The sequence below is a fragment of the Eptesicus fuscus genome, chromosome 11, assembly GCF_027574615.1.
Source record: "Eptesicus fuscus isolate TK198812 chromosome 11, DD_ASM_mEF_20220401, whole genome shotgun sequence".
In the NCBI taxonomy this organism is placed as follows: domain Eukaryota; kingdom Metazoa; phylum Chordata; class Mammalia; order Chiroptera; family Vespertilionidae; genus Eptesicus; species Eptesicus fuscus.
Window position 1 is genome coordinate 63,932,392 of NC_072483.1, and position 22,476 is coordinate 63,954,867.

General features: G+C 47.7%; 1 protein-coding gene across 1 annotated transcript; it reads left to right on the plus strand.

Annotated features, from left to right (window-relative positions):
- Window positions 1–17,799: 17,799 nt before the first annotated feature.
- Window positions 17,800–18,877, plus strand: GPR55 (G protein-coupled receptor 55). The gene has a single exon (XM_008160212.3). The coding sequence runs from the start codon at window positions 17,846–17,848 to the stop codon at window positions 18,806–18,808; it is 963 nt and encodes a 320-aa protein (XP_008158434.3). The 5' UTR covers window positions 17,800–17,845; the 3' UTR covers window positions 18,809–18,877.
- The last annotated feature ends 3,599 nt before the right edge of the window (window positions 18,878–22,476 follow it).

A 22,476-nucleotide genomic window follows, 5' to 3' on the forward strand; every position in this document is an offset into this window, starting at 1 on the left:
CTGGGTTCTCGGAGGTTCAGCACAGGCCCCAGGGCTGCGGGGCAATGGAGAGTCCTGGGGAAGAAGCCTGTGGGAGGGTTCATAGTTGGCTAGTCGCTTCGCTCTCCATCTTGACAACTTGCCCTGTTCGGAGATGCATCTGACCCCCAGGTGGGGAGGTGGGAGCCGTGTGCAGCCAGTTTGCCTTCCCAGCTGCTCTTTGGGGCAGTGTTCTGCAGAAAGGCCAGGCCCTCCTACCTGGAAGTTGTCTCCTGAGACCCGGAGGAGATGAAGTTGGAGTCAGTTCCCATAAACATGATGGGACTAGGAGGCTTTATGTCTTCCCACCCAGAATGACATCTTTCAATGTCAGAGACAAGGTCATGGGACTCCTGGAGAGCTTACGGCTGCCCAGCGCCGAGGAGGGAGGGCGGCTGCTGCCAGGGCCTAGAGCCTCCTCTGGGAAACTGCCCTGGGCCTGCTGCGTGGGGTCCTGGAGAGTTTCTTATTTTCCAAAGCTGTAGAATTAAGCCAAAGAGTACTGGCAATCTTCCCTGTGTCCCACCATCAGCCAGCCTCCCTTGTCTTTCCTGCAAGTGAGACACCATCAGGAAGCAGCAAATATTTCTTACAAGGGAGAGAAAATACGTGTTAAAACCATTTTACAGAAACACAGGGCAAAAGACCAGGCTGCGCAGGGCTGGCTCAACTATACTGTGGTCGTCTGGTTGCAGAAAGATAGCTTTGTCCTTCTTATAGATTTTATAATAAATAAATGGCATTAAATTGTCTTTTGTAAAGAAAATTGATCCCACAGGAAGCCCATCCTGGCAGCTTCACTTCCTCAAATGGCCGTCCTGAGCCCCTGCCTGAGGTTTCACACGACCCTCCCGATTTGCAGGATGTAAATGACTGACTAATTTGTAAAGGATTCAAATATCTTGCTGTCCTTGGTACATTTTCTTTATTCCGTTTAGTGATTCCACAGCATCTGTGCTGTATAATTTAGATTTTGAGAAATGAGCATTAATCTTCAGCTAGATGCGGCCTTTGCCATGTGATTTTTTTTTTTTTTTTTTTCCTGAATGAGCCAGGGCAAAACTTTTTCAGTGGCTTACATTATTTTTTACCCTGAATCCACAAAACAGGTAGTTGCTAATTATTATATACTATATTTTAAATACTTAATGTTAAGTCATAAGGCCCAAGCCAAACTGGATCATCTTATTCAAGGAAACCAGTTACAAACTTTGTTAAATTTGTGTTTAGCTTGTTAATACATATTTTAGAATTGGTTAGTAAACTTAGGAGACTAGGGGGACATAAGGAAGAGCAGAGAAATGTTTTTGCCACAGAAATTTACACCAAAAGAGTCCCCACTCCTATTTCTTAACATAAAAGCATACGAGGAACCATCTCACACTATGTATTGTTTCCTACAAACCCACAAACTTCCTCCGCTGTCCTTGCACTGACGACTCCCCACTCTGTCTCTCCATGGTGGGGCATCTTGTTTGGGACTCCAAACCCTCAGGTCCAGAATGAAACCCCTTTCCTCCCAGCCCAATCCTGCAGCCCCACCCATGTTGCATCTCATGTGAATTCCCCCTTGATCCAGCCAGTCCCAGTTTTGGGAACAACGGAGTCACTCTCAACTCTACATCATTCTTCCTCTCACCTACTTCATTGGTCTCCTGGCCCATGAGTTCTCCTAATCACGACTGGAATCCGCGTTTCCTTCTTTACGTCTCCTCCACCCTCAATTCAGGCAGTATCTTGTCCAAGAAGTCTTACTCATCCTTGTATTCCAGATGCTGTGCACATAGCAGGTCCTCAGGAAATGTTTTTTATTAATGAACTGAAACATAATATTTAAAGTTGGACTTTTCTGAAATGACAAATTAGCAAGAGTGTGTCCTCAGGGCTGAACTCAATAAATCCGATTTCTGATTCTACGACATTCTATTCTGCTTCTACAAAAAATATATTAAATGCTTGAGGAAGTAACTTATTCTCTGTAGCTAGGTAGATTTTGATTACAACATACCTAATCTTTATTTGCCCATTTTACAGGAGTATTGGAAAAGAGAATTTCCACAATGTCATTTTCCTCCCACTGCTAGCATTTTCTTTCCTGTGTGTTTCCCATTAATGTATCCAGTGCTTGTTTATCAGCACGGTTGCAATCATAGTAAAAAAAACTCCATCCAAATTAATTTTCTTAAAGTTATATTATAGCTTATGTATTATTCCACATAGCTAAAAACATGATACAATTCTTTCATGCAGGATACACAATAACTAACCATATGTTTCACTTTTGTAAGCAGTATGTTTTCCATTTCTCATATATCACTATAGGATTTATTTTCTAGTTGCTTTTTACTGGGTTTAGGACTCTATGAAAAACTTTTAGGTTAATGACTTTCCAAATACAGGCTGCAATAATATTTTTACATTCTTCAATTGAATCCCCAAGTGGTAGGGGGGTCTGGAGGCTCCACCCTGGCTGAGTCTGAGGATTGTGGCATATGGAAGGAAGGTGACTCCAAGTTTGCTAGCACCCTGGCTCCATCCCCTCTGAGTCTCTCTCTCGAACAACCTGCCACCACCTTTCCTGCTCAGGGCTCTTGGAGTGCTTGGAGACCAGGACGGGGGCTATGGGGAGGGCCAGGAGGTCATGTACCAGATCTCAGGTAATGGAGCTGCATAGGGTCTGTGGGTGGTTCAGGGGGTGTCAGAGGTTTAGCTGTGTGTCTTTGGGTGAGTGTATATTTTTCTGACTGTGGGGCACACATATGTGTGATTTGTCTATATTGTAATTACCTAAGGTCTTTGGGGATGAGTGTGTATCTGTGGGAGCATAAGCATGTGTGGGTGTCCTCGGAGGGGGTATGGGAACATGTGTGTGTGTGTGACTCTGAAGGTGTTTCTGGGTTAGGGTGTGCCCTTTGGTGTGTACGTGTGTGTCCACATGTGTATATATCTGAGTGTGTGTGTGCGCATCTCGGGGTGGGTGTGCACAGTTCGGGCTGTGAGCCTGTGAAGATCTGAGGAAAGACTACAACACACGGCACCATGATTTTGGGCCCTGGGACTGAACTAATTGGGCAAAACCCCCTTCGTGGCAAGGTGGTCTGTTATTTGAGGCCCCCCAGCAGCCAGTTAAGGAGGAGAGACTTCTTGATGGAGAAGATAATGAACAGACCTGTAGAGTCCCCTCATCTTGCGCTGCTTGGGCCCCTCACCCGGACGGGAGGCTGAGCTGGGGCTGGGGCGGCACTGGGCCCCGGACGGACCACACACTCTAGTTTCCTGAAACAGGCCATTTCGTGTAACCTGAAGCCCCTTCTCTGACATGTTCCAGACGTTCCGACACGCTGGCAGCCCTCACAGCCCGAGGTAACACACAGCCCCTTTGTCTGGCCGGGGCCTTTCCTTGAACATGTGGTCACTACGGTGTTGAAGCTGCGGTGCCTGCCAGCCCTCTCTGCGGGAGAGGAAAAGTGCCAGCTCCTCCCCCAGGTGTTTGGTCTGAGGCCCAGGCGCCTCTGCAATGAAGGGGCCTCTGTAACGAAGGGGCCCAAGTGTGCATCCTGGGCGCAGTCAGCTGGAAGCAGGGACCTGGGCCCCAAACCCACCAGGACCTATCCTTCCCTGGGGTGGAGTCAGGGAGAAAAGCCCTCCGACTGAAGCAAGGGGCCAGTCCCCAGAGCTCCCTAACTGACCTGCGGTGGCCAGTTCATCCACATTTGTCTGGGGACTGTGCTGATTTTAACATGGGAAATTCGGGGTCCCAGGAATCCCCCAAGCCCTGGGCACCCAGGATAGTCGGCCCCCTAACTGCACCCAGGTAGCAAACTGGGGCCTCCCAAGGGGCAGCTGCCTCTTGCCCAGCAAGTGACCTCAGGCCCCTGAGTGCATTGTGTGGGGCCAGAGATCGGGGGGGGAGGAGGACTGAGGATTTGGCTCTTTACCCTCAGACTGGCCAAGGCTGCGTTTTCCTGCTGTTCTGGCCCGTGTCCTCCTTCCCTGGCACCAAGAGCTCAGGGTGGGGCTTTCAGAGGAGGGTCATACCCTTGCCACCTGTTGGTCACCTCACATTTGGTCTCCAGGCCGACCTCCTCGAGGTCCTGGAGCCAGCTGACGGAGCCAGGGCTGAGAGCGTGGCTGGGGACCGTGAACAATGCATTGGAGCTTATGTGAGCAGAGGTGGGGGCTCCATGTCGGGCAGGAGGCTCTGGGGACAAAGGGTTCCTGAGAACAGGAGTGCTGGCCTCACCACAGAGAGGAGTGGGGAGGGGTGGGCCTGGGACCTCCCTAACTCTGACCTGCCAGGCCCTTGGTATTGGAGAAGCTTTTTTTTATTCTTCAACTCAAGATGGATATAAATGTATATATAAATCAAAATTAATTCCAGGAAGGAAGTGAATCCCACTGCAGGGGCAGGGAGCTTGAAAAAATGACCACCCCCAGATGCCTGAGTGTCCAGAACTTCCTGCCTTAACCTCACTATTGCATTTCCAGCGAGGGCCTGAGGGGCCGTGTGGGAGGGGAAGGGTGAATTCTAAAGGGTTGTGACCCCTTGAGTGTTTCACTCCATCCTGCCTTATGTTAAGCTTTGCCAACTTGATCCTGTTGGCTACCCACGTGCCCACTTTCAAGGAGGCTGGGCATTTCCATCTCTGCCAGAGGCTCTGAGGGGTCTACTTTGTGGGCAATGAGACACGTAGGTGCAGCTTGGGGACAGCACTGTGGCAGAGCTTGGAGACTGGGAGCAGAAGGTGGGAAGGGCTGAGACCATCTCTCTCTCCTTGCCTTTCTGTCCTCAGTTTCTCTATTGGGACCTCATTTTGCTTCTGGGGCCCCGCCCCCATCAGTGGCGGCTGGGCGGGGGGTCTTTGCATCACCAGTACCTCATCCTTGCTGGGTACTCTCACCCCTGTTGTCACGCAGAGTCCTGAAAACAGTGTTTTTGAGAAGGTACTGCTGTCTGTCTTGACCACCACTGCCTGGGGGAGAGCAGATGGTCAACAGATGAGTGTGGATTGAATGAATGTGTGACTCCAGTTACAGAAGTTAGGCAGTTAGGCAGGTTTACAGTGTGGCTACATAGGGAACTGACAACTGAACCCCGGTCTGCCTGAGGCTCTAACTGGAATCAGGCTGCCCCAGCTGACGCTGCCCTCCCCTCAGACACCCCGACACCTTTCCATGTCCTGATTCCCTCATGGTACTGCTGCTGTTGCCCTCACCCCACCCTGACCCTGCCTCCAAGTGAGTCTGTCCTGTGTCCGGTCCCTGAACGGCCTCATCCCATTGAGCTGGTCCTGATTTGGGCGGAGGTTAGAAGGAAGGCACTATATCGTCAGAGGTTTCTCTTAGGGGTTAGCTTCCTGTGCGGTGGTCCTGTCCAGGGCACAGGTTCCCTGGGACCCTGAGCACCCCTGCCCCTCCTCCTGTCTGACCACCAGCCCTCCAGCCTCACCTCTTGCCATTCCCCCAGTGCCCCGGCCTTCAGTGCACAGAGAGACCCTAGGATCCCCCCTCAAAACACCAAGCTCCTCTCTCCTCGGGTCTGCACTTAGGCTGCTTCCTTCTCCTCTCGTCTTTTTCTCTCACCTGTCGCTGACCCTGGCCCCTGAGCAGCTCCCCTGGGTCGGTTGGGGGACATCCCACACAGCTCTGGCCCAGCACATGTCACCCTGAAAGGCTGGGGAGCGGGGGGCATGGGGGGCGGGGAAGGGGAACACCACCCTTTGAGTCTCTCTGACCACACGTTACTCCCTTGATGAGGGTCACGAACAAAGCTCGTCAAGAGAGGGAGGTGGGAGAACAGCCCACATAGGACTCAAACTTTTGGTGTTAAAAGAGGGAGAAAATAACACTTATATATACATGTTGGTACAGAAACTCTGGAAGTAGCTGTGCTGAGGATACCCTGAGGGGCAGGTGGGGAAATACTCATTTTTATAAAAGAAGATAACTGGAGGGGAGGTGGACGAGGCTCCATTTGAAGAGGAACTGAGCGGTGAATGGCTCTGCAGGCCCTTTAGTTCCAACCTCTTCCTGGGCCTCCCAGGCCACAGGCCCCGCCCGAAACCTGCGGGTCTCCTCCCTGCTGCTTTTGGGCAGGTCCCTGGCCTCTGCAGCTGCACCCAGGATGCCCTGATCTGGCCGCCTCCCCTCTGCTTAGATTGCCCTAGGGGCCTGGGTGGAGAAGGGGGAGGAGCTCTCTTGGGGAAGGACTGCCCGGAGCCCTGCTTTGAGCTCAGGCCAGCTCGGGGCTCTATGGCCCAGGGCAGGGATTGAACTTAGTTCTCCCCTTCCTTCCATAACATGGGTGCGATCAGCGTTGGAGACGGTGGGCGAACACTTGGAAGGCTGTCACGGTCCCAGCAACCTCTTTCCTGAGCGATGGGGACCCCAGCTGACTTCCCCGAAGTCACCCACCAGCTGTTATTGACACCCAGTCCCACCCCGGGGAGCTCCTATTCCTGTAGACACCTGAAAGCCACGGCACGCCAACCTGGGAGCACAGCCCGAGCCTCGGGCTCTCAGGGGATCTCCTAGTCACTTCGCGCCCAGGGCTGAATCTGCCAGGCGCGGTAATGCCAGACTCCCCTGAATGTCTGGACTCTGCAAGGTTCCCTGCTGAGAGACACCAGCCTGGGCCTGTGGTGGGTCCCAGGTCCCAGCCCTGAAGATGGGAGGCCCTGAGGCCATCTCTGCTTGCAGGACCCTGGGGAGCTCTGCAGCCCAAGGCTGGCCCCACTGCTGTGGAGGCCTGGCATAGAAGCCAGGGCCAGGGAGCTGACCGTCCTTGAAGACACTCAGGCAGGGGCTGGGCATCCCTGCCCCCCAAGTCCTAAATATGAAGGCGCCCAGCACTACCCTCTTTTCTGTGGGCGGCAGTTCTTAATCCTGAACCCCAGAAGCGATGGAAGCCACGAGGGCTTTTGTAAGACGCTGGCTGCCCCTGCGTTACACCCGGCTTAGACTGCAGCGTGTGAGATGACTCCACAGACACCCTCAGACCTGAAAGAAAGAGCCCCCAGCCAGAGCCACTTGAAAAGCATCTGGTCCCACCCCTTCATTTCAATGATGAGGAAGCCGAGCCCCAGAGGGGAAGTGACTCTCTCCAGAGCAGGCTGGCGACCAGGCTGCAGGAGAAATGACATCTCACAGCTTGCTCAGCCACGCAGGACCACCAACAGGTAACAGCCCCTGGGCCACTTAGGAAGACGAGGCACAGAGCCACAGACTGACCCTGCTTTCGTGGACTGCAGGTGGCTTTCCTGATGTCAGCCGGGCCTCCATGGTCTGGGCTCTGTCCACACCTGCCCTGGCTCAGCGGGAAGTACCGAGCGACAGGGGCAGGCAGGGCAGCCCTGGCAGCCTCCGTGGCAGCAGCAGCTGCAGGCGAAGGGTGGTTTCCCCCTCCTCCCCGATTAGCAGAGATATTTTTATGAACCTTCAACTTCCTCCTGATTTGGCTCAGGATCGCAGTATCAGGCTGGGGGTGGGAAGCCTCAGGGTTGGCAGCCCAGGAGCCTTCCCCAGGGGAGTCGGCTTATGAGCCACACCCTCCGCCCACCTGCCTGCTCCCCGAATCTGGCTGGGAAAGCACCAAGAGCCCGAGAGTACACAGGGCTCTCCCTGCAGCCCCGCAGGCCAGGGAGCCTAGGCCAGCCACTTGCCAGCGGTGTTACTTCCCTGGCCTCAATGTGCCTCTCTGGGGAATGGGAGCAATAGAAGTTTCTTCTTCAGGGGGCTCTTGAGCGCAGTGAGTGATGGAAGTGCTTGCCCCCCAGGAAGCACCCAGGAAGCTTTGCTTTATGTATTATAACTGGATTGTTTTTGAACCCTAACTAAGTGTCGTTTGGAGAGGCTGGGGCTGGGGGGAGGGGGATACAGCAACATGGGGAACGCTGGGGGTTCTGGATTCTTTCTTGAGAGTGGAGGTGGAGAATGGGAGTCGGGAAATGTCTGCCGGACTGGCCTGGGCTCGGCTTTGTGCTGCCCGAGGCCGTGGGGCTAGGGTCAGGGGGTGCAGAGAGCTGCCCAGAGCTCGGTGCTCCTCTGGATCTGACCCGTTGTCCCAGCTCCAAAGGGAATACCTGTCACTCGGAGCCCACAGACCCGGTCACTCGCTCGTCCCCCCTTCATGGAGCTAGAACTTCCCGGGGGCCTGTTTTTGGGACCAGGGTGATAACAGGACGAAGGAGACATGGCCCTGTCCTGGGGTTGCTAGGACACTCTCAATGGCACACAGGTGACTTAAAGGCTTTTACTCAGTCACAGCAAGGAAATCACGTCAGATGACACAGGTGGACCATGCAGTTGGCCTTTTGGAGGGAGGGATGGAGTTCTGAGGAGGGGAGGGGAGGTTCTGAGAGAGAGGAGGAGATGTGAGGTGGAGCCAGGCGGAAGTGGGGACTGGGAGGGAGCTCCTGGGTTTGCTGGTGCTGCTGGAGGGAGGCCATAGTGAGGACAAAATGAAGGAGAGACTCTGAATGTGAGTTCCAGGGAGGCCCCTCACTGCCTGCTTGACCTTGGGTAGACGCTCTTATTTAAAAAATATATATTTTATTGATTTTTTACAGAGAGGAAGGGAGAGAGATAGTTAGAAACATCGATTAGAGAGAAACATCGATCAGCTGCCTCTTGCACACCCCCTACTGGGAATGTGCCCGCAACCAAGGTACATGCCCTTGACTGGAATCAAACCTGGGACCCCTCAGTTTGCAGGCCGACGCTCTATCCACTGAGCCAAACCGGTCAGGGCTGGGTAGACTCTTTACTTCACTGTCTTTATCTACAAAATGGGCATAACTATAACAACGTCCCAGGAATGTACCGAGTTCCCCGTAGAGCATTTAACACAGGACCGGCCACATCTCAAGCCCATGAGCTGGCTGGCACCTCCACTTCCTGAGCCCCCACATCAAGCCACCAAGCTCAGGGGTACAGCTCCAGCAAAGTGCTGGACTCAGGGACATTCTGTCTACATGCTCTGTCCTCTCTGTGTCCTGTTCCTTCTTGCATCGTGTCCCCCAGATGCCCAGCTCAGCGGTAGACTGGTGAATTGGTGTACGGTGTTAGTCGCAGATACTAGTAACTGCGTCCAAGTAAATATCTGTGTTCTAACTGTGGCATTCCACACTGCACCCCCGGGGAGGCTGGGATTGCAGGCGCGGAACCTGGATGGGATGACGCTGGTCCGGGGAGCATTCCTCCTCCAACTACATCCGCTGGGCTGTACCAACTCTGCTCAGCCAGGCCTGGCCCTCCCGTCTCTGGTATTCCTGCTTAGCCTGCAAACCCCCTCAGGTTGCATTCTTCCTCTGGCTGTTTGTGTTCTGGAAAGTCTAGTCTGTCGATGCAAGGCAGGCTGGCTTGGTCTGAGGCATGCGGCTGGGTTTAGGTACCCCAGCTGCGCAGGCATGGACTCAGGCCTGTCCCAACTGAGATGGGCAGGTAAGGGCACCACGGGGCACAAGCAGCTGCAGGAATCACAGCCCAGCACGGGGCCGAGTTGGCAGTAAGAGAGCCAGCTCGGTGAGGCCACAGGCTTGGGTTCACAGGGATGAATAGTGCTGTTTGGATAAGAGAACCCAGACGGAGGCCCCACAGCCAGAGAGAGCCAGGCGCAGAGCGAGGCCTCTGGACGCCCAGCCCCGTCCCTTTCCACACACGGGATGCTTTCTTTCCTATTCACTAAACATTAATTTATCGACAGAAGTTTCCATGTCGGGGTTTTGCTTTTTTGAAAAATTGTTTAAGTGTGCATACCTCTGGTGACAGAGAGCTTGCCACACGGTGAGGTCTGCTCCGTCTGCTCTCGAACACTCTGGTAGCTAGATCTGCTTTCTATGGCCCCTGGAACCTATCCCTTTTATGGCCCCATGGATCAGACAGTGTGCATGTCTTGAGCACTGGAGAATGCTAATATGTCTATTCTCAGAGATTATGAGCAACTCCAGTCCTTTCTCCGTCTTCTCCTGTGTTGTGGCTTCCCAGCCCCTCCTCATGCGGCCCCTGCAGACAGGCAGCCCCCGGTGCCCGGGTGATCAGAGCAGTTGCAAGGGCTACGGTCACTCCGTGTTCCTCCCACGTAGCCTGGGTTCACCTCCTTTCTCACCATCTCTCCTGTTTCCAAGGATACGTAGGAATCCCCATGTTCCTTTAAGCTGGGACTGCACCAGTGTTTTGTGTGTATTTGTTCCTTTCCAATATGTCAATAACTTCTGCTTTTCTCTCTGATTCACAGAGTTCAAGAGACTACTTAAGAGAATACATAAAAGTACCTTTTACATATTATTAGTTGTTTTCTTGGTGGTCTGAGAAGAAAAAGGTAAAATTGCCATGGCTTTGGAGTGCTTGGTTGGGCCCAGGAATGGGATAGATTTGGTGGAAAACCCTGGTCCTCTCTCAAAGAGAGCGTATTCCCTTGATTTATGATTTAGTCCTTATTGATCAGCTAGTTGTACCTTATTAGTAACTGGGCTGTTCAGAGCTCCAAATTTCTCTGTCTACTTGATCAATGATATTCCCAGAGGGGAGCAGTAAGGCCTCTACCTGCAGTTGTATCTCCATTTTGACTTCTTTTTGCATTTCTGGCATGTCCCCATTATGTACTTCTTTGCTATGCTCATTGGAACATAAATCGGGTGTTTTATGTTTAATTATTTATTGTAACTTTTACCTTTGTGGAGTCTCTGTGTTACTCTCTTAATTCCTTTTACTAAAAAGAATCATCTGGTTCTAGTCCCTTCTTTTCTAGTATCTGTGTGCCTGAAAAACCATCGATTATCCTATCAGTTTCCTCTCTCTATGTCTTTTGGTTTCCTCTGTGTTTCATATCCACAAAATTAGGTTAGGTTTTGATTTTTTAAGTGGATGCCCCTTTTTATAGGGAGTATTATAATTGTTAGGAGCATTGTTTATATTATAACTAGAGGCCTGGTGCACGAATTTCTGGCACCAGAAGGGGGTGTCCCTCAGCCTGGCCTGCACCCTCTCCAATCTGGGACCCCTCGGGGGATGTCTGACTGTGGGCGCCCTAGTGTGCAAGCGCTGGTACCGCTGCTGGTACCGCTGCTGGTTTAGGCCCGATCCCACAGTCCCGGATTGTGAGATGGATGTCTGACTGCCCTCCCCTGCCAGCCCGATGGCCCCCAACCGACCTCCCCTGCTGGCTTGATCACCCACAGCTGCCCTCTCCTGCTGGCCATCTTGTGGTGGCCATCTTGTGATGATGTGAGGGTGGCTATCTTGTGGCACCATCTTGTGGCGGCCATCTTGTGATGACATGAGGGCGTCTCACAAGGGTGCGAGGACTACCTAGGCTTTTATTAGTATAGGATTATTATATTTGTGTAAACTCCCATCGGGTTGCCCCTCTGCTTTCTATATTGAAACAGTGCATTTTTTTCATTTTCAGTTTCTTTTTTTTTTTTTAATATATTTTATTGATTTTTACAGAGAGGAAGGGAGAGGGAAAGAGAGTGAGAAACATCGATGAGAGAGAAACATCGATCAGCTGCCTCCTGCACACCCCCTACTGGGGATGTGCCCGCAACCAATGCACATGCCCTTGACCGGAATCGAACCTGGGACCCTTGAGTCCGCAGGCCGACGCTCTATCCACTGAGCCAAACTGGTTAGGGCCATTTTCAGTTTCTATTGTGAATTTTCCTTGTGTTCCTTTAAAAATATACAAGATAATATAACTGAAATGTCCAATATAGAAAATATTTAACTTTTAACTTCTACATTTGTTTCCATGAATAGCTCTCTAAACACTGGGAGAATTACATTTAAATATTGTTCCTTCCCTTCACCCAGTCTTCATTGTTAACCTGGCATTTTTCATCTCATATACTGTTCTTTACTCTTTATGTTAGGTACAATTTTTATGATGTAATAGCTGAACTTCTGGCAGGTGAAACTTTTTATCAATAATCAGGTTCTTGATGCCTTTCTCATCTCGTAAGTGGCACCTGCTTTCAATTACTTGTCCCTTGCAATTCTCTGTCATTCATGCTTTGTTCTCAGATGCTATGTGTTGAAATGTTCATCTTTGACCTGCCAAGATTATGCCTCGTCAGCTGAGCACTAGTTAGTTCAATGCATTTCTTTAAATTTTGTGTAACCTCCCTCCCACCCCTGCCTCAAACACACACCAAGACTTTTCTTCTTTTATGGGAAGTCAAAGCTATTATTTTTCTTCTTTTTCTCCAACATTTAATACATTAAAAAATTTTTAAATTGTTTTCATATTATCATTAATTAATTAAAAATACACACACAGCCCAGCCGGCGTGTCTCAGTGGTTGAGTATAGACCTGGAGGTCGAGGTTCGATTCCTGGTCAGGACTTGATCCCCAGTATAGGGTGTGCAGGAGGCAGCCAATCGATTCTCTCTTATCATTTATGTTTCTATCTCTCTCTCCCTCTCCTTTCCTCTCTGAAATCAATAAAAATATATTTTTAAAAAATACACCCCCCACATAAATGAAAGATAAGAGATAAAGATAAAAGATTTAAAAATCACCCGCTATCTATGAGAATGTAACCTATGTTTGACACATGGAAATTTTTTTTTCTAGGGTTTTCCCCACCTAAGCATGGGTGTTTTCTAAAAAAAAAAAAAAAAAAAAAAAAAAAAAAAATCATAGTTGAAATCATTTTCTGAATGTACAGTTCTGCAGTTTGTGGAGTTTGTACTTAACATAATCAGTATAAACATAACACAGACAGAAAATGTTTCCATTGATTAGATTTACCAAAGTGAAAATAAGCTGTTGTTGGTATTTAAATATGTGTGTGTGTCTTTTGCTACCAGAAAAATGTTAAAATGAACGTATTCTGTACCTAATTTTTCCTACTTTTGCATAACTTACTTAAGGGAAAATTTCAGAATCAATGGATGAAAGACAAATATTATTTCTATGGTTCATAATCAAACCCCAAAAGTATATTAATTTGTATACTCACCAGCGTATCCGTGACTGCCTCATGGAATCCTCACCACCTTCTTTAAATTCGATAAGCAAAAAATTTTATCTCTTTTTAAATCCTTTTCTGAGAACTGTCTATTTTTGCCCTTTATCTGTTGATCTATTGAGGATGTTGATATTAAACATTTTTATATTCTTCATAGAGAAAGAACATCATTCATCTAACATTTATCGCATTTTCTTTCCTCCAGCATATTACTTGATGCTAAAATGTTTTAACAAAAAAAATTTTTTTTTTAATTTTGTGCAAACTTGTTGTGTCTGGGTTTTTAATTCTTCTGCTTTTTAATCATTCTAAGATGACAAAGAGCTTGCTTCCATAATTTGTCCATTAGATTTTCATCTACTTTTTCTATGGCTTGATTTGTTAAAATTTAATTAATTCATTAATGAATTGGGGATTTCTTTGGCTATCCAGTGTGAGATGGAGATCTAAGTTGGTTTTTACTGATAGTTTCAACATCATTTATTGACCAAACCTTCCATTTCTATTATTTATTCCATTGTCTTAGTGCATCTTTGGAACTTCTGGGTATAGGCTAGTGTCTTATTGGCAATTTCAACAAAAATGACTGTTTTTGTTTGCTTGTTTGTTTGTTTGTTTCTTTAATCATTAAATGCAAAGTTGGCCAATGGTGTGAACAGGTTACTCTTTATCATGTGTAAGAACTTGATATCCTTTCATTTAAACGACTTTTGTGTAAAAACTATCTACCGATAAAGCAGAGGGTTTTTCATTTTTGCTTTAATGATGTAATACACAATGTTAATACAATGTTAATAGATTTCCTAACATTGAAACGGAGTTGGCCATTTGAACAATAGCTTTTCTCTTTTGCGCTACATCGGTCAAGTTTTGATATTCGGGTAAGTTGGTTTCATAACACAAATTCATTAATATTATCTTATGTCCTGAAATTATTTTTAGAGTATGGGAATTATCTGTTTCTTGACATTTTAAATGAGCTAGAGCCTGGTTAAGAGTAATTCTTTGATAGCATTCTCAGTTTCTTTCCTGGTTGTTGGTCTAATCAATCAATACTTCTCTGTCCACTCTTGTATCAATCGAGGTAGATTATGTTTTGCCTCCAAATCATCAACTGCATTAAGGTTTTTTAATGGATTAGCACTCACGTGATAAGGTAATTTATTTCTGTTTTTTTCTCTTCTCTTCCTCTAAGCTTAGCACTTTCTCTTTCTAGTTACGATCATTTGAGTCTTTTTTCTTTATCGTAGTTATTGGAGATATATGCTTTGTTTTATTTACTCCCCCCCCCCCCGAAACCAGCTATTACATTTATGAATTCTGATATTTTCCTCCTTTTAAAATTCATTTATTTCAGTTTTAATCTTTGTAATTTTATTTCTGATTTCTCTACCACTTTTTTTTTTTCCTAAATGCTAAATGTTCAAGTTGAGTGTTTAATTAATTTATTTAATTTCCTTTTGTAAAAAAAAAAGACCAAAGCTGTTGCATGGGAGTGGGAGCGGGTGGGTGGCTGCTCTGGGGATGGCTGGTGAGGCATGGCAGCGCCGCAGGGAAGGGGGGTGTCGTGGGGGGCGGGTGGAGGGAGGCTGGGGCAGCCTTGGGCTCTGGGTCCCCGGGGCCCGACCGGCTGCCCCGCCAGGTGCCGGAGTTGGGGTTCTCCTGCCTGCAGCTGTGGGCGCCCTAGTGTGCAAGCGCTGGTACCGCTGCCTGCACAGCGATGAGAACAGCGAGGTATTGCAGAACTACAAGGCCAAGGTTATGATATAGCCAATTCCAAGAGCTTTTGCTGAGAGTTTTGTTTATAACTTCTGTTTGGTCTTATTAGTAAACATTCATTTTGTAACGAAGTTTTGAAGGTGCCGAATGGAAAACAAAAACATAGCTATTGCATATCGAACCTAGAATCAAATGTGCCTAAATATTTAACGACAAGCTATTCTTATCTAAAAGATTTAAATTCCCTAATATCCCATTTGCAAAATTTATAAGATGGAGGTTCATATTTAGCACAAGCATTGGGGAATGAAGAGCCTTCATTTATAACCTGATAAATGAATTTGTTACTGGAGACCAACAGTACAGAATATTAAAACAAACTGCTACAATGTTCAAGGAAATGGAATCTCTTTTTCACTGGTGCTGAGAGAGCATTTAGGTAGAAGATAGTTGCCCTTAAAGATTGACTATAAATCATCTAAACCAATAGTTCTCAATCTTAGCTGTACTTTGGAGTCATGTGTGTTTTAAAAAATATTGATACTTGGGTCCCATACCCTAAGATTTTGATGTTGGTCTGGGGTATGACATGTTCTTTTAAGGATTCTTTAAAACTTTCCAGATAATTTCCAATATGTTGCAAAGGTTGAGTTCAAAATTCACCTTACGTTTTCTCCTCTAAAAAAAGAACAAGTCCTTGCTCCCTCCCTTCACTACCTCACAAGAATGTCGAGGATAGAGAAAATATTGCGAAAAGGCTTGCGTGATGGATAAGAAGTGCTATTGAGATGCAAAGTAGTATTTGTTATATTTCCACTGAAACTATGAGCAGGAAAACTGTGTAACTGAATTTGCTTTGCTGACTTGAGAAACAGGGAGCACTCTAGTTCTTAACTTTAGTGAAACCTGCAGATGTGTAAGCAGACGTTACTATTGCTTGCATTCACACTGCGGTATTCTGTCTTACTTGAAATAGACAGTGTTAATGATCTGGTTTTACATAGGAAAGAAGAAATATTAAGGCTTAAAGTCTGTACTGGTCAATGGTTCATAATTAATCAAAACATTTCATACAAAGGGAAAAAAGCTGTTAGGGCTATGCATCTCTCAGAATAGTTTTGGCTGCATCCTGATATATATATATATTTTAAATGAACAATTCAGAAAGTTCTTGTCATTTCAGATTATATCCCAGGAGTTTTGTTTTGTAGTTCTGACTTTACTTATTTGTAAATAGCCAATTCTATTTTTTATTTCCTAGGTTTCTAGGTTTCTGTATATTGTGGTCAGAGAACATAGCCAACGTAATTTCCGCTTTTTTTTTTTAATGGAAAGTTTTATTCTTGCTAGGCAGAGAATTATTTTGGCAACTGTTTGTTTGATATTTGGTTTAAAACCAAATCCAAGAGGTACTAATTAAATTGTATTAATTATACTGCTTATATAATTCTATATCCTAATTTATATTTGCCTACTTGATGTGTTCAAATCGATAGTATATTAAAGTTTGCCACTACAATGTATCTTTACCAATGTCTCTTTGAATTCTATTTAATGATGTACTTTTTTCAAATAATACTTAGAATTTATTTTGTGCTTTTAAAAAAATTTATCTTTATTGTTAAAAGTATTACCAATATCCTCTTTTTTCCCCTCATTGACCCTCTCCACCCACTCCTGCTCCCTCCCCAGGCCTTCACAGCACTATTGTCTGTCTATGGGTTATGCATATATGCATATAAGTCTTTTGGTTAATCTCTTCCTATCCCCACAAACTCCCTCCCACTTTTGCCAGTCCATAGAGTGCTTTCTCTGGCTTCAAAGATTATCATTTGAAAAGTTCCCATTTGAAGTCTGTCAGTAATTTTAATGTGACCTTTATGATGGTCCTACTGGAGAATACTGACAGCCAAATCTTGTCTATTTTCCACACATACACCTGGTGCAGTCAAGTCACATAAGCCCTGTGCAGTCATGCCCGCAGACTTGGTCTTCTTGACCCTGGGACCAGTTCTAGTCGTTCACCTGTCTCAAGGCCTTTCTTTGCCCTGTGGAGACCTCAGGCCCTTACTTCATTTCCCTCTTCCATATTTCTCCATTTTTGTCTAGTTTTCTCCATGGGATAGCAAGAAGTTACAACAGCTCCAGACCTTACATCTTCCCAACTTCAAATCCTACAGAAAGAGTCCCAACCCCCTGCCTAGAAACCCAAGCAAGAGTTTCATTGCTTTTCATCACCTCTGTGTGAGTCAGGTGTCCATCCCTGAACCAACGACCCAGTCACCGAGTTCAGAGGAGTGTGATGCGCTGATTGTGACCAGCCCTACAGTCAGGCAGGGTGAACTCTGTCAAACCTTCGGGAATGTGGGTGGAAAAGAGAAGAGGGAAAGAGAAGCTCAAGTCAGCCCTATCTTGTGTTTTCATGTTTTCCATTATGTTAAACTAGAGGCCCAGTACACGGATTCATGCACCAGTGGGGTTTCTTGGCCTGGCCTGCAGGGATCGGGCTGAAACTGACTCTCTGACATCCTCCAAGGGGTCCCGGATTGCAAGAGGGCAGTTCTCAGGTGATGCACCTGAGAATCGGGCTCCCTCCTCTCTGGTTCCTGGTGCATCACCTGAGAACCACAGCTGCCAAGTCACTGCAGCTCTGCAGCTCCTGCATTGAGCGTCTGCCTCCTGGTGGTCAGTGCACATCATAGCTACCAGTCAGACAGTCAGATGGTCACTTAGGCTTTTATATATATCTAGATTCTCTCTTTGCTTAAACCGGTTTGGGTCAAGGTTTATGTCGTTACTCCTTTCAACAGAAGGAGTTTTGATTGGGAAAAAAACACACAAATGTTCATGCATAATTATATTTTTGTAAAAGAAAAAGGCACACACATGTGGTGTGTGTGTGTGTGAAAAGAGAGAGTCTGGAATGATATACATGAAATAGGAACAGTTACATCTAAGCAGCAGAATTAGAGAGAGTTTTTATTCCCTGTGTTTTCTAATGGTTATTCAATGAGCATTCAATTGCTGGGTGATAAAGGGGAAGTGTTTATCATTCTTGACAAAGTCATATGAATCCATCACTTCTAGAGATCGAGAGGAACTTCATCTAATCTATGTTGATGTTGTAGGGAAGAACATGAGCCAGCCAAACGAAAGCAAGAACTGCTCCTTGAGTGACGTGGATGAGCTGATGAGAACCGTGCAGCTGGCGGTGCACATCCCCACCTTCCTCCTGGGTCTACTTCTCAACGTGCTGGCCATCCAACGCTTCCGCACCTTCCTGAAGAAGAGGTGGCCGGAGTATGCTGCCACCTCCATCTACATGATCAACTTGGCAGTCTTTGACCTCCTGCTGGTGCTCTCGCTCCCATTCAAGGTTGCCCTGGGCCACGTGAAGGATCCCTTACAATCTCTCTGTACATTTGTGGAGTGCCTCTACTTTATCAGCATGTATGGCAGTGTCTTCACAATCTGCTTCATCAGCCTGGACAGATTCTTGGCCATCCGGTACCCGATCCTGGTCAGCCACTGCCGGTCCCCTAGGAAGATTTTTGGGATCTGCTTCACCATCTGGGTCCTGGTGTGGGTTGGGAGTATCCCCATCTACAACTTCCATGGGAAAGTGGAAAAAGGGTACACATGCTTCCACAATATGTCCGATGACACCTGGAGTGCCAAGGTCTTCTTCCCTCTCGAGATGTTTGGCTTCCTTCTTCCCATGGGCATCATGGGTTTCTGCTCCTTCCGGAGCATTCACATTCTGGTTGGCCGTCTGGACCACAGCCAAGACTGGGGCCAGCAGAGGGCCTGCATCTGGACGATTGCATCCAGTCTGGCTGTCTTTGTGGTCTCCTTTCTTCCGATCCACCTCGGTTTCTTCTTGCAGTTCCTGGTGAGGAATGGCTTTATTGTGGAGTGCAGAGCTAAGTGGAACATCAGCTTGTTCTTGCAGTTGTCCATGTGTCTCTCCAACATCAACTGCTGCCTGGATGTTTTCTGCTACTACTTTGTCATCAAAGAATTCCGCACAGGCATCATGGCCCTCCAGCGTTCTGGTGGCCAGCTGGCCCTCTGGGATACCATGACCACCAGAGGCTAAGAGAAGAAAGTCCTGCTCAGAGGAAGGAAACCCCAGCCCTGAATTCCAGGAGCAGATATCCCATCCCAAGACTGTATTGTGGTGGGATGATACGTGGTGCTTTGACTGGTGTGCTTTCCCTGTAGATGCTCATTGAATGCTGTGCCTGCTCATTAGGCCCCAGAGATTTTCCTGCCACACCCAGACAGCTTAACATAAATCACCCAGCATTTGGGGATTCCTGATGAACCTAAGAACTAGGTGAATTCTTGATTTCTAAGTCCGAAAAGCACGAGGCAGAATAATTGAGGAAGAAGATGTGTCCATATGGAGAAGGCTGGTTCTCAACTCTCCTCTACCTCTTGTTAGATCAGAAGATTCTGGAAAGGAAGAGAGAGTGGAGTTAGGAGAGAGAATCAAGAAAGTCAGTCATGATGGCAGGTATCCTGGGCCGAGATGCAGTGATAGGGATGGATCAAGCTCTTCTTTAGTTTGGGGATCCCAGGGTGGAGCAGACTTATGCTTTCCAGTCCCTTCTGAGGCTCTGTTGGCTGACAACCTTGCAGAGATGATAGCAAGTGGGATGATCAGAGCAGATCAGGTACACACAAAGAGCCCCAAGTTTCTTATGGGCTTTTGAAAGGCCTGGGAAGCCCAGGAAAAGGCCGCAGAAGAATGAAGGGGCTGGTGTGGACCAGGCTATGGTGAAGCTGCAGATACTTTGTGGAAGCAGTGGGGTCAGAGTGGACAGCTGTTGGTGAGACCTGAGATCCATGAGGATACACCTGGGGAAGGAAGGAGACAGGCCAAGGGCAGCTCTTCCCCCATTGCCACAGGGGTGTCCATTGCCTGACGTTTTAGCGCATGCCTGCGGGAGGAGAGGCGGTGGTACCAAGCCTGGGAGAAAGGAAATTCCTGAGTATGACTAGTTTGCTATCTTGAACAGACTGGGAAGTTATTCATTAGTCTTACCATGTGTACTGGTTAATAATGCAGATTTTGTAATCAAAGAAAACACGATAATTTCAAGAGAAATATCAGAAGTGCTTTATTCAAAGTAATGTCCATCACTAGCTACACATTTTCCCCATCTTTCAGGTAATTTGTGGATACCGTCCCAACAGAACTTTTATTGTTTTGAGGCAAACCATTCAGAGACCCAATTTTCCACTTCTTCATACGTTTTGAAGAGCTGCTCAGAAAGTGCGTGTGCCATCAATCGGAACAAGTGGTAATCTAAAGGAGCAAGGTCTGGTGAATACAGCAGGTGGGTTAATACTTCCCAGGCAAGATCTCTTAACATGTCTTTAACTGGTTTTGAAGTGTGTGATGGTGCGTTATCCTGAAGCAAAATTACTTTGCCCTGTCTTCTGGCCCATTCTGGTCATTTTACGATCAAAGCATGGTTCAAATTGACCTGGACGTTCTTTGTCTTTCACATAGAAATCATCACTTTTAAAGCGTTTACACCAGCGTTCACAAGTATCTTGAGATGGAGCATGTTCACCATAAGCTTCCCAAAGTATACAATAACTTTCAGCAGCACTTTTCTTCTAAATAAAGTAATGAATTAAAACTTCCCACAAATGCTCTTTTTTTTGGCACGAAATTCAACATTTTTAAGCATAGAAATATCTATGATGTTAACACCTTCAGAAAATTTGACATAGGAAGTTTTGAAGCTTGCTGTCAATACAACAAAATAGCATACATATCAAATCGCATATATATCAACATGTGTGTAACTCCATCTATTGAAAAAAAAAATCCTCATTATTAACTGGTACACCTGGTAGTTTCCCTGAGAACGATGAGACAGAGTCAGGCTTGATTTGGTTCAGCCAGAGGAGAATAAAGAACATGTGTGTGTCTTGCCCACCTGAGTCCTAGCTGGGCAGCTGGCCACAGTAGTGTGTTCACGGAGCTGTCCTCTCCAGCGGCTGGGAGGGAGAAAATGAGTCAGCCAGGAATGGAGGAACCATCTTGAGGACACAAGGCTCTTGGCAGTTTCTGGTTGGAGGCTGTAAACTGTTGAGTCATGACTTGGCTCGGGCTCCTGTCATGATCTGAGGAGCAGCAGTGATAGCTGAAAGCCTTCGATGACTCAGCTGCTCCAGAGAGCCAAATGATTGCAAGGGTAAATTAGATTGTGGGGTGGTTTTGGAGGGTGGAGTGAGTGGGATGAGAAGTAACAAATGAGACAAGGGGAAGGTTTTTCGGAAGAAGAACAACCACCTTCTATGTATGGGATAAGAGGCTTCCACAACCAAGTGGTGGATAGGAGGGTGGGGTGATCATGGGGGAGGAAGAGGGTGGTTTAGATAAAACCTAATGGGAGGAGGAGGTGAGGTTGGGTGATTGCCCGTTGCGTGGTGCCATGGAGTTCTGTGAGAAGGTGGGAGTGAGCAGGACGGATGGAGGGCCGAGCTGCTTCCTGCCTGAGAGTCCCCAACTTGACTGAGACCCATGGAAGGGCAGGAGCCCCTCCCCTGCCTCCCTGCAGCTGCCTCAGTCGTGAGGTACACTCGGTGGGCCGGAGGGAAAGGTGGAAGTATCAATACAGGGGTGGGAATGGGTATGGAGGATTGATCTGACCAGGACCAGAGGCTCCTGCCCCTCAAACTGGACCTCCAGGGACTAGCGGCCAGGGTCAGGGCTCTACATTTCTACCCAGAAATGAGTCTTGTCTCCTTCCCCAAGCCCTGGATGCTCCACCCTGCTTGCAGGCTGCACTGCCCCATGGCCATCCTGGATGGAGACACACCTGTGCTATGTCAGAAAGCCAGGCTGTTGTATCCAGCAGGACATTTGGTGATACAACTGGGGTCAGAGCTCAGGGGAGAGTGAAATTAGGGACCACCCCTCCTCCAATTTCTCTCTTTGCATTGGGGACTGGGAGCTTACCCAGTGGAAGTGAGCGGCACCCTTCATGCTGCATTTGTATCTACCAGGGTGCTTAGGGCCAGGCAGTCTTCCCAACAGAAAAGGGACAGCAGGGTCTGACTGCCTGTCATCCCCAATGTTGTTCATAAGCACAAAATCTTGGGTTGTGGGCAGCATGACCCTGCCTGAGCCAGCTGACAGAGCGTGGAGGAGACTCTTGACTCAAGAGCTCTGCCCATATAAAGTGTAGGTCCTTGGAGGGGAATAGCAGTCTTGGGTTGATGTGACAACTGTGGACTGGTGGGTGAACCTTGGGGACCGATCTCAGTACACTGAGGGGGGAGGAAAGGGGCCTCTTCTCTCTCCCTGGGGGGACTCATCCTGGCCTGCAAGTCACAGAGGACTCCTCAGGATTCTTAAGAGTGGGCACAGGCCCAGCACTGCAGGCCAGGCTGTTCTGTAGGGGGTCTACTCTTGGGTCCAAGCCCAGCCCTGGGTCAGCACTTGGACCTAGCAGGCAAATAAGGGGCAGAGAGTCAGGGTCAGGGTTAGGGTACAGATGCCTCCGAGGGCCCAGCCCTGCAGCAAGTGCAGCTAGTGAATTGGGAAACCTTGAACTTAGCTTTGGAAAAGGTTGAAATTCTGAGGACGGCGGCCAGGGGCTGCCCAACAAAACTGGTGGAAGACAGCTCTTCTGAGCCAGGGCGTCTAAATCTCTGGGCTAGGGGCCACCTGAGTGGGGCCACTGAAGCCCTGGGGCTTGGTGCATGTCACCGAAATACTGCTCTTTCTACCCGGTGTTTGTC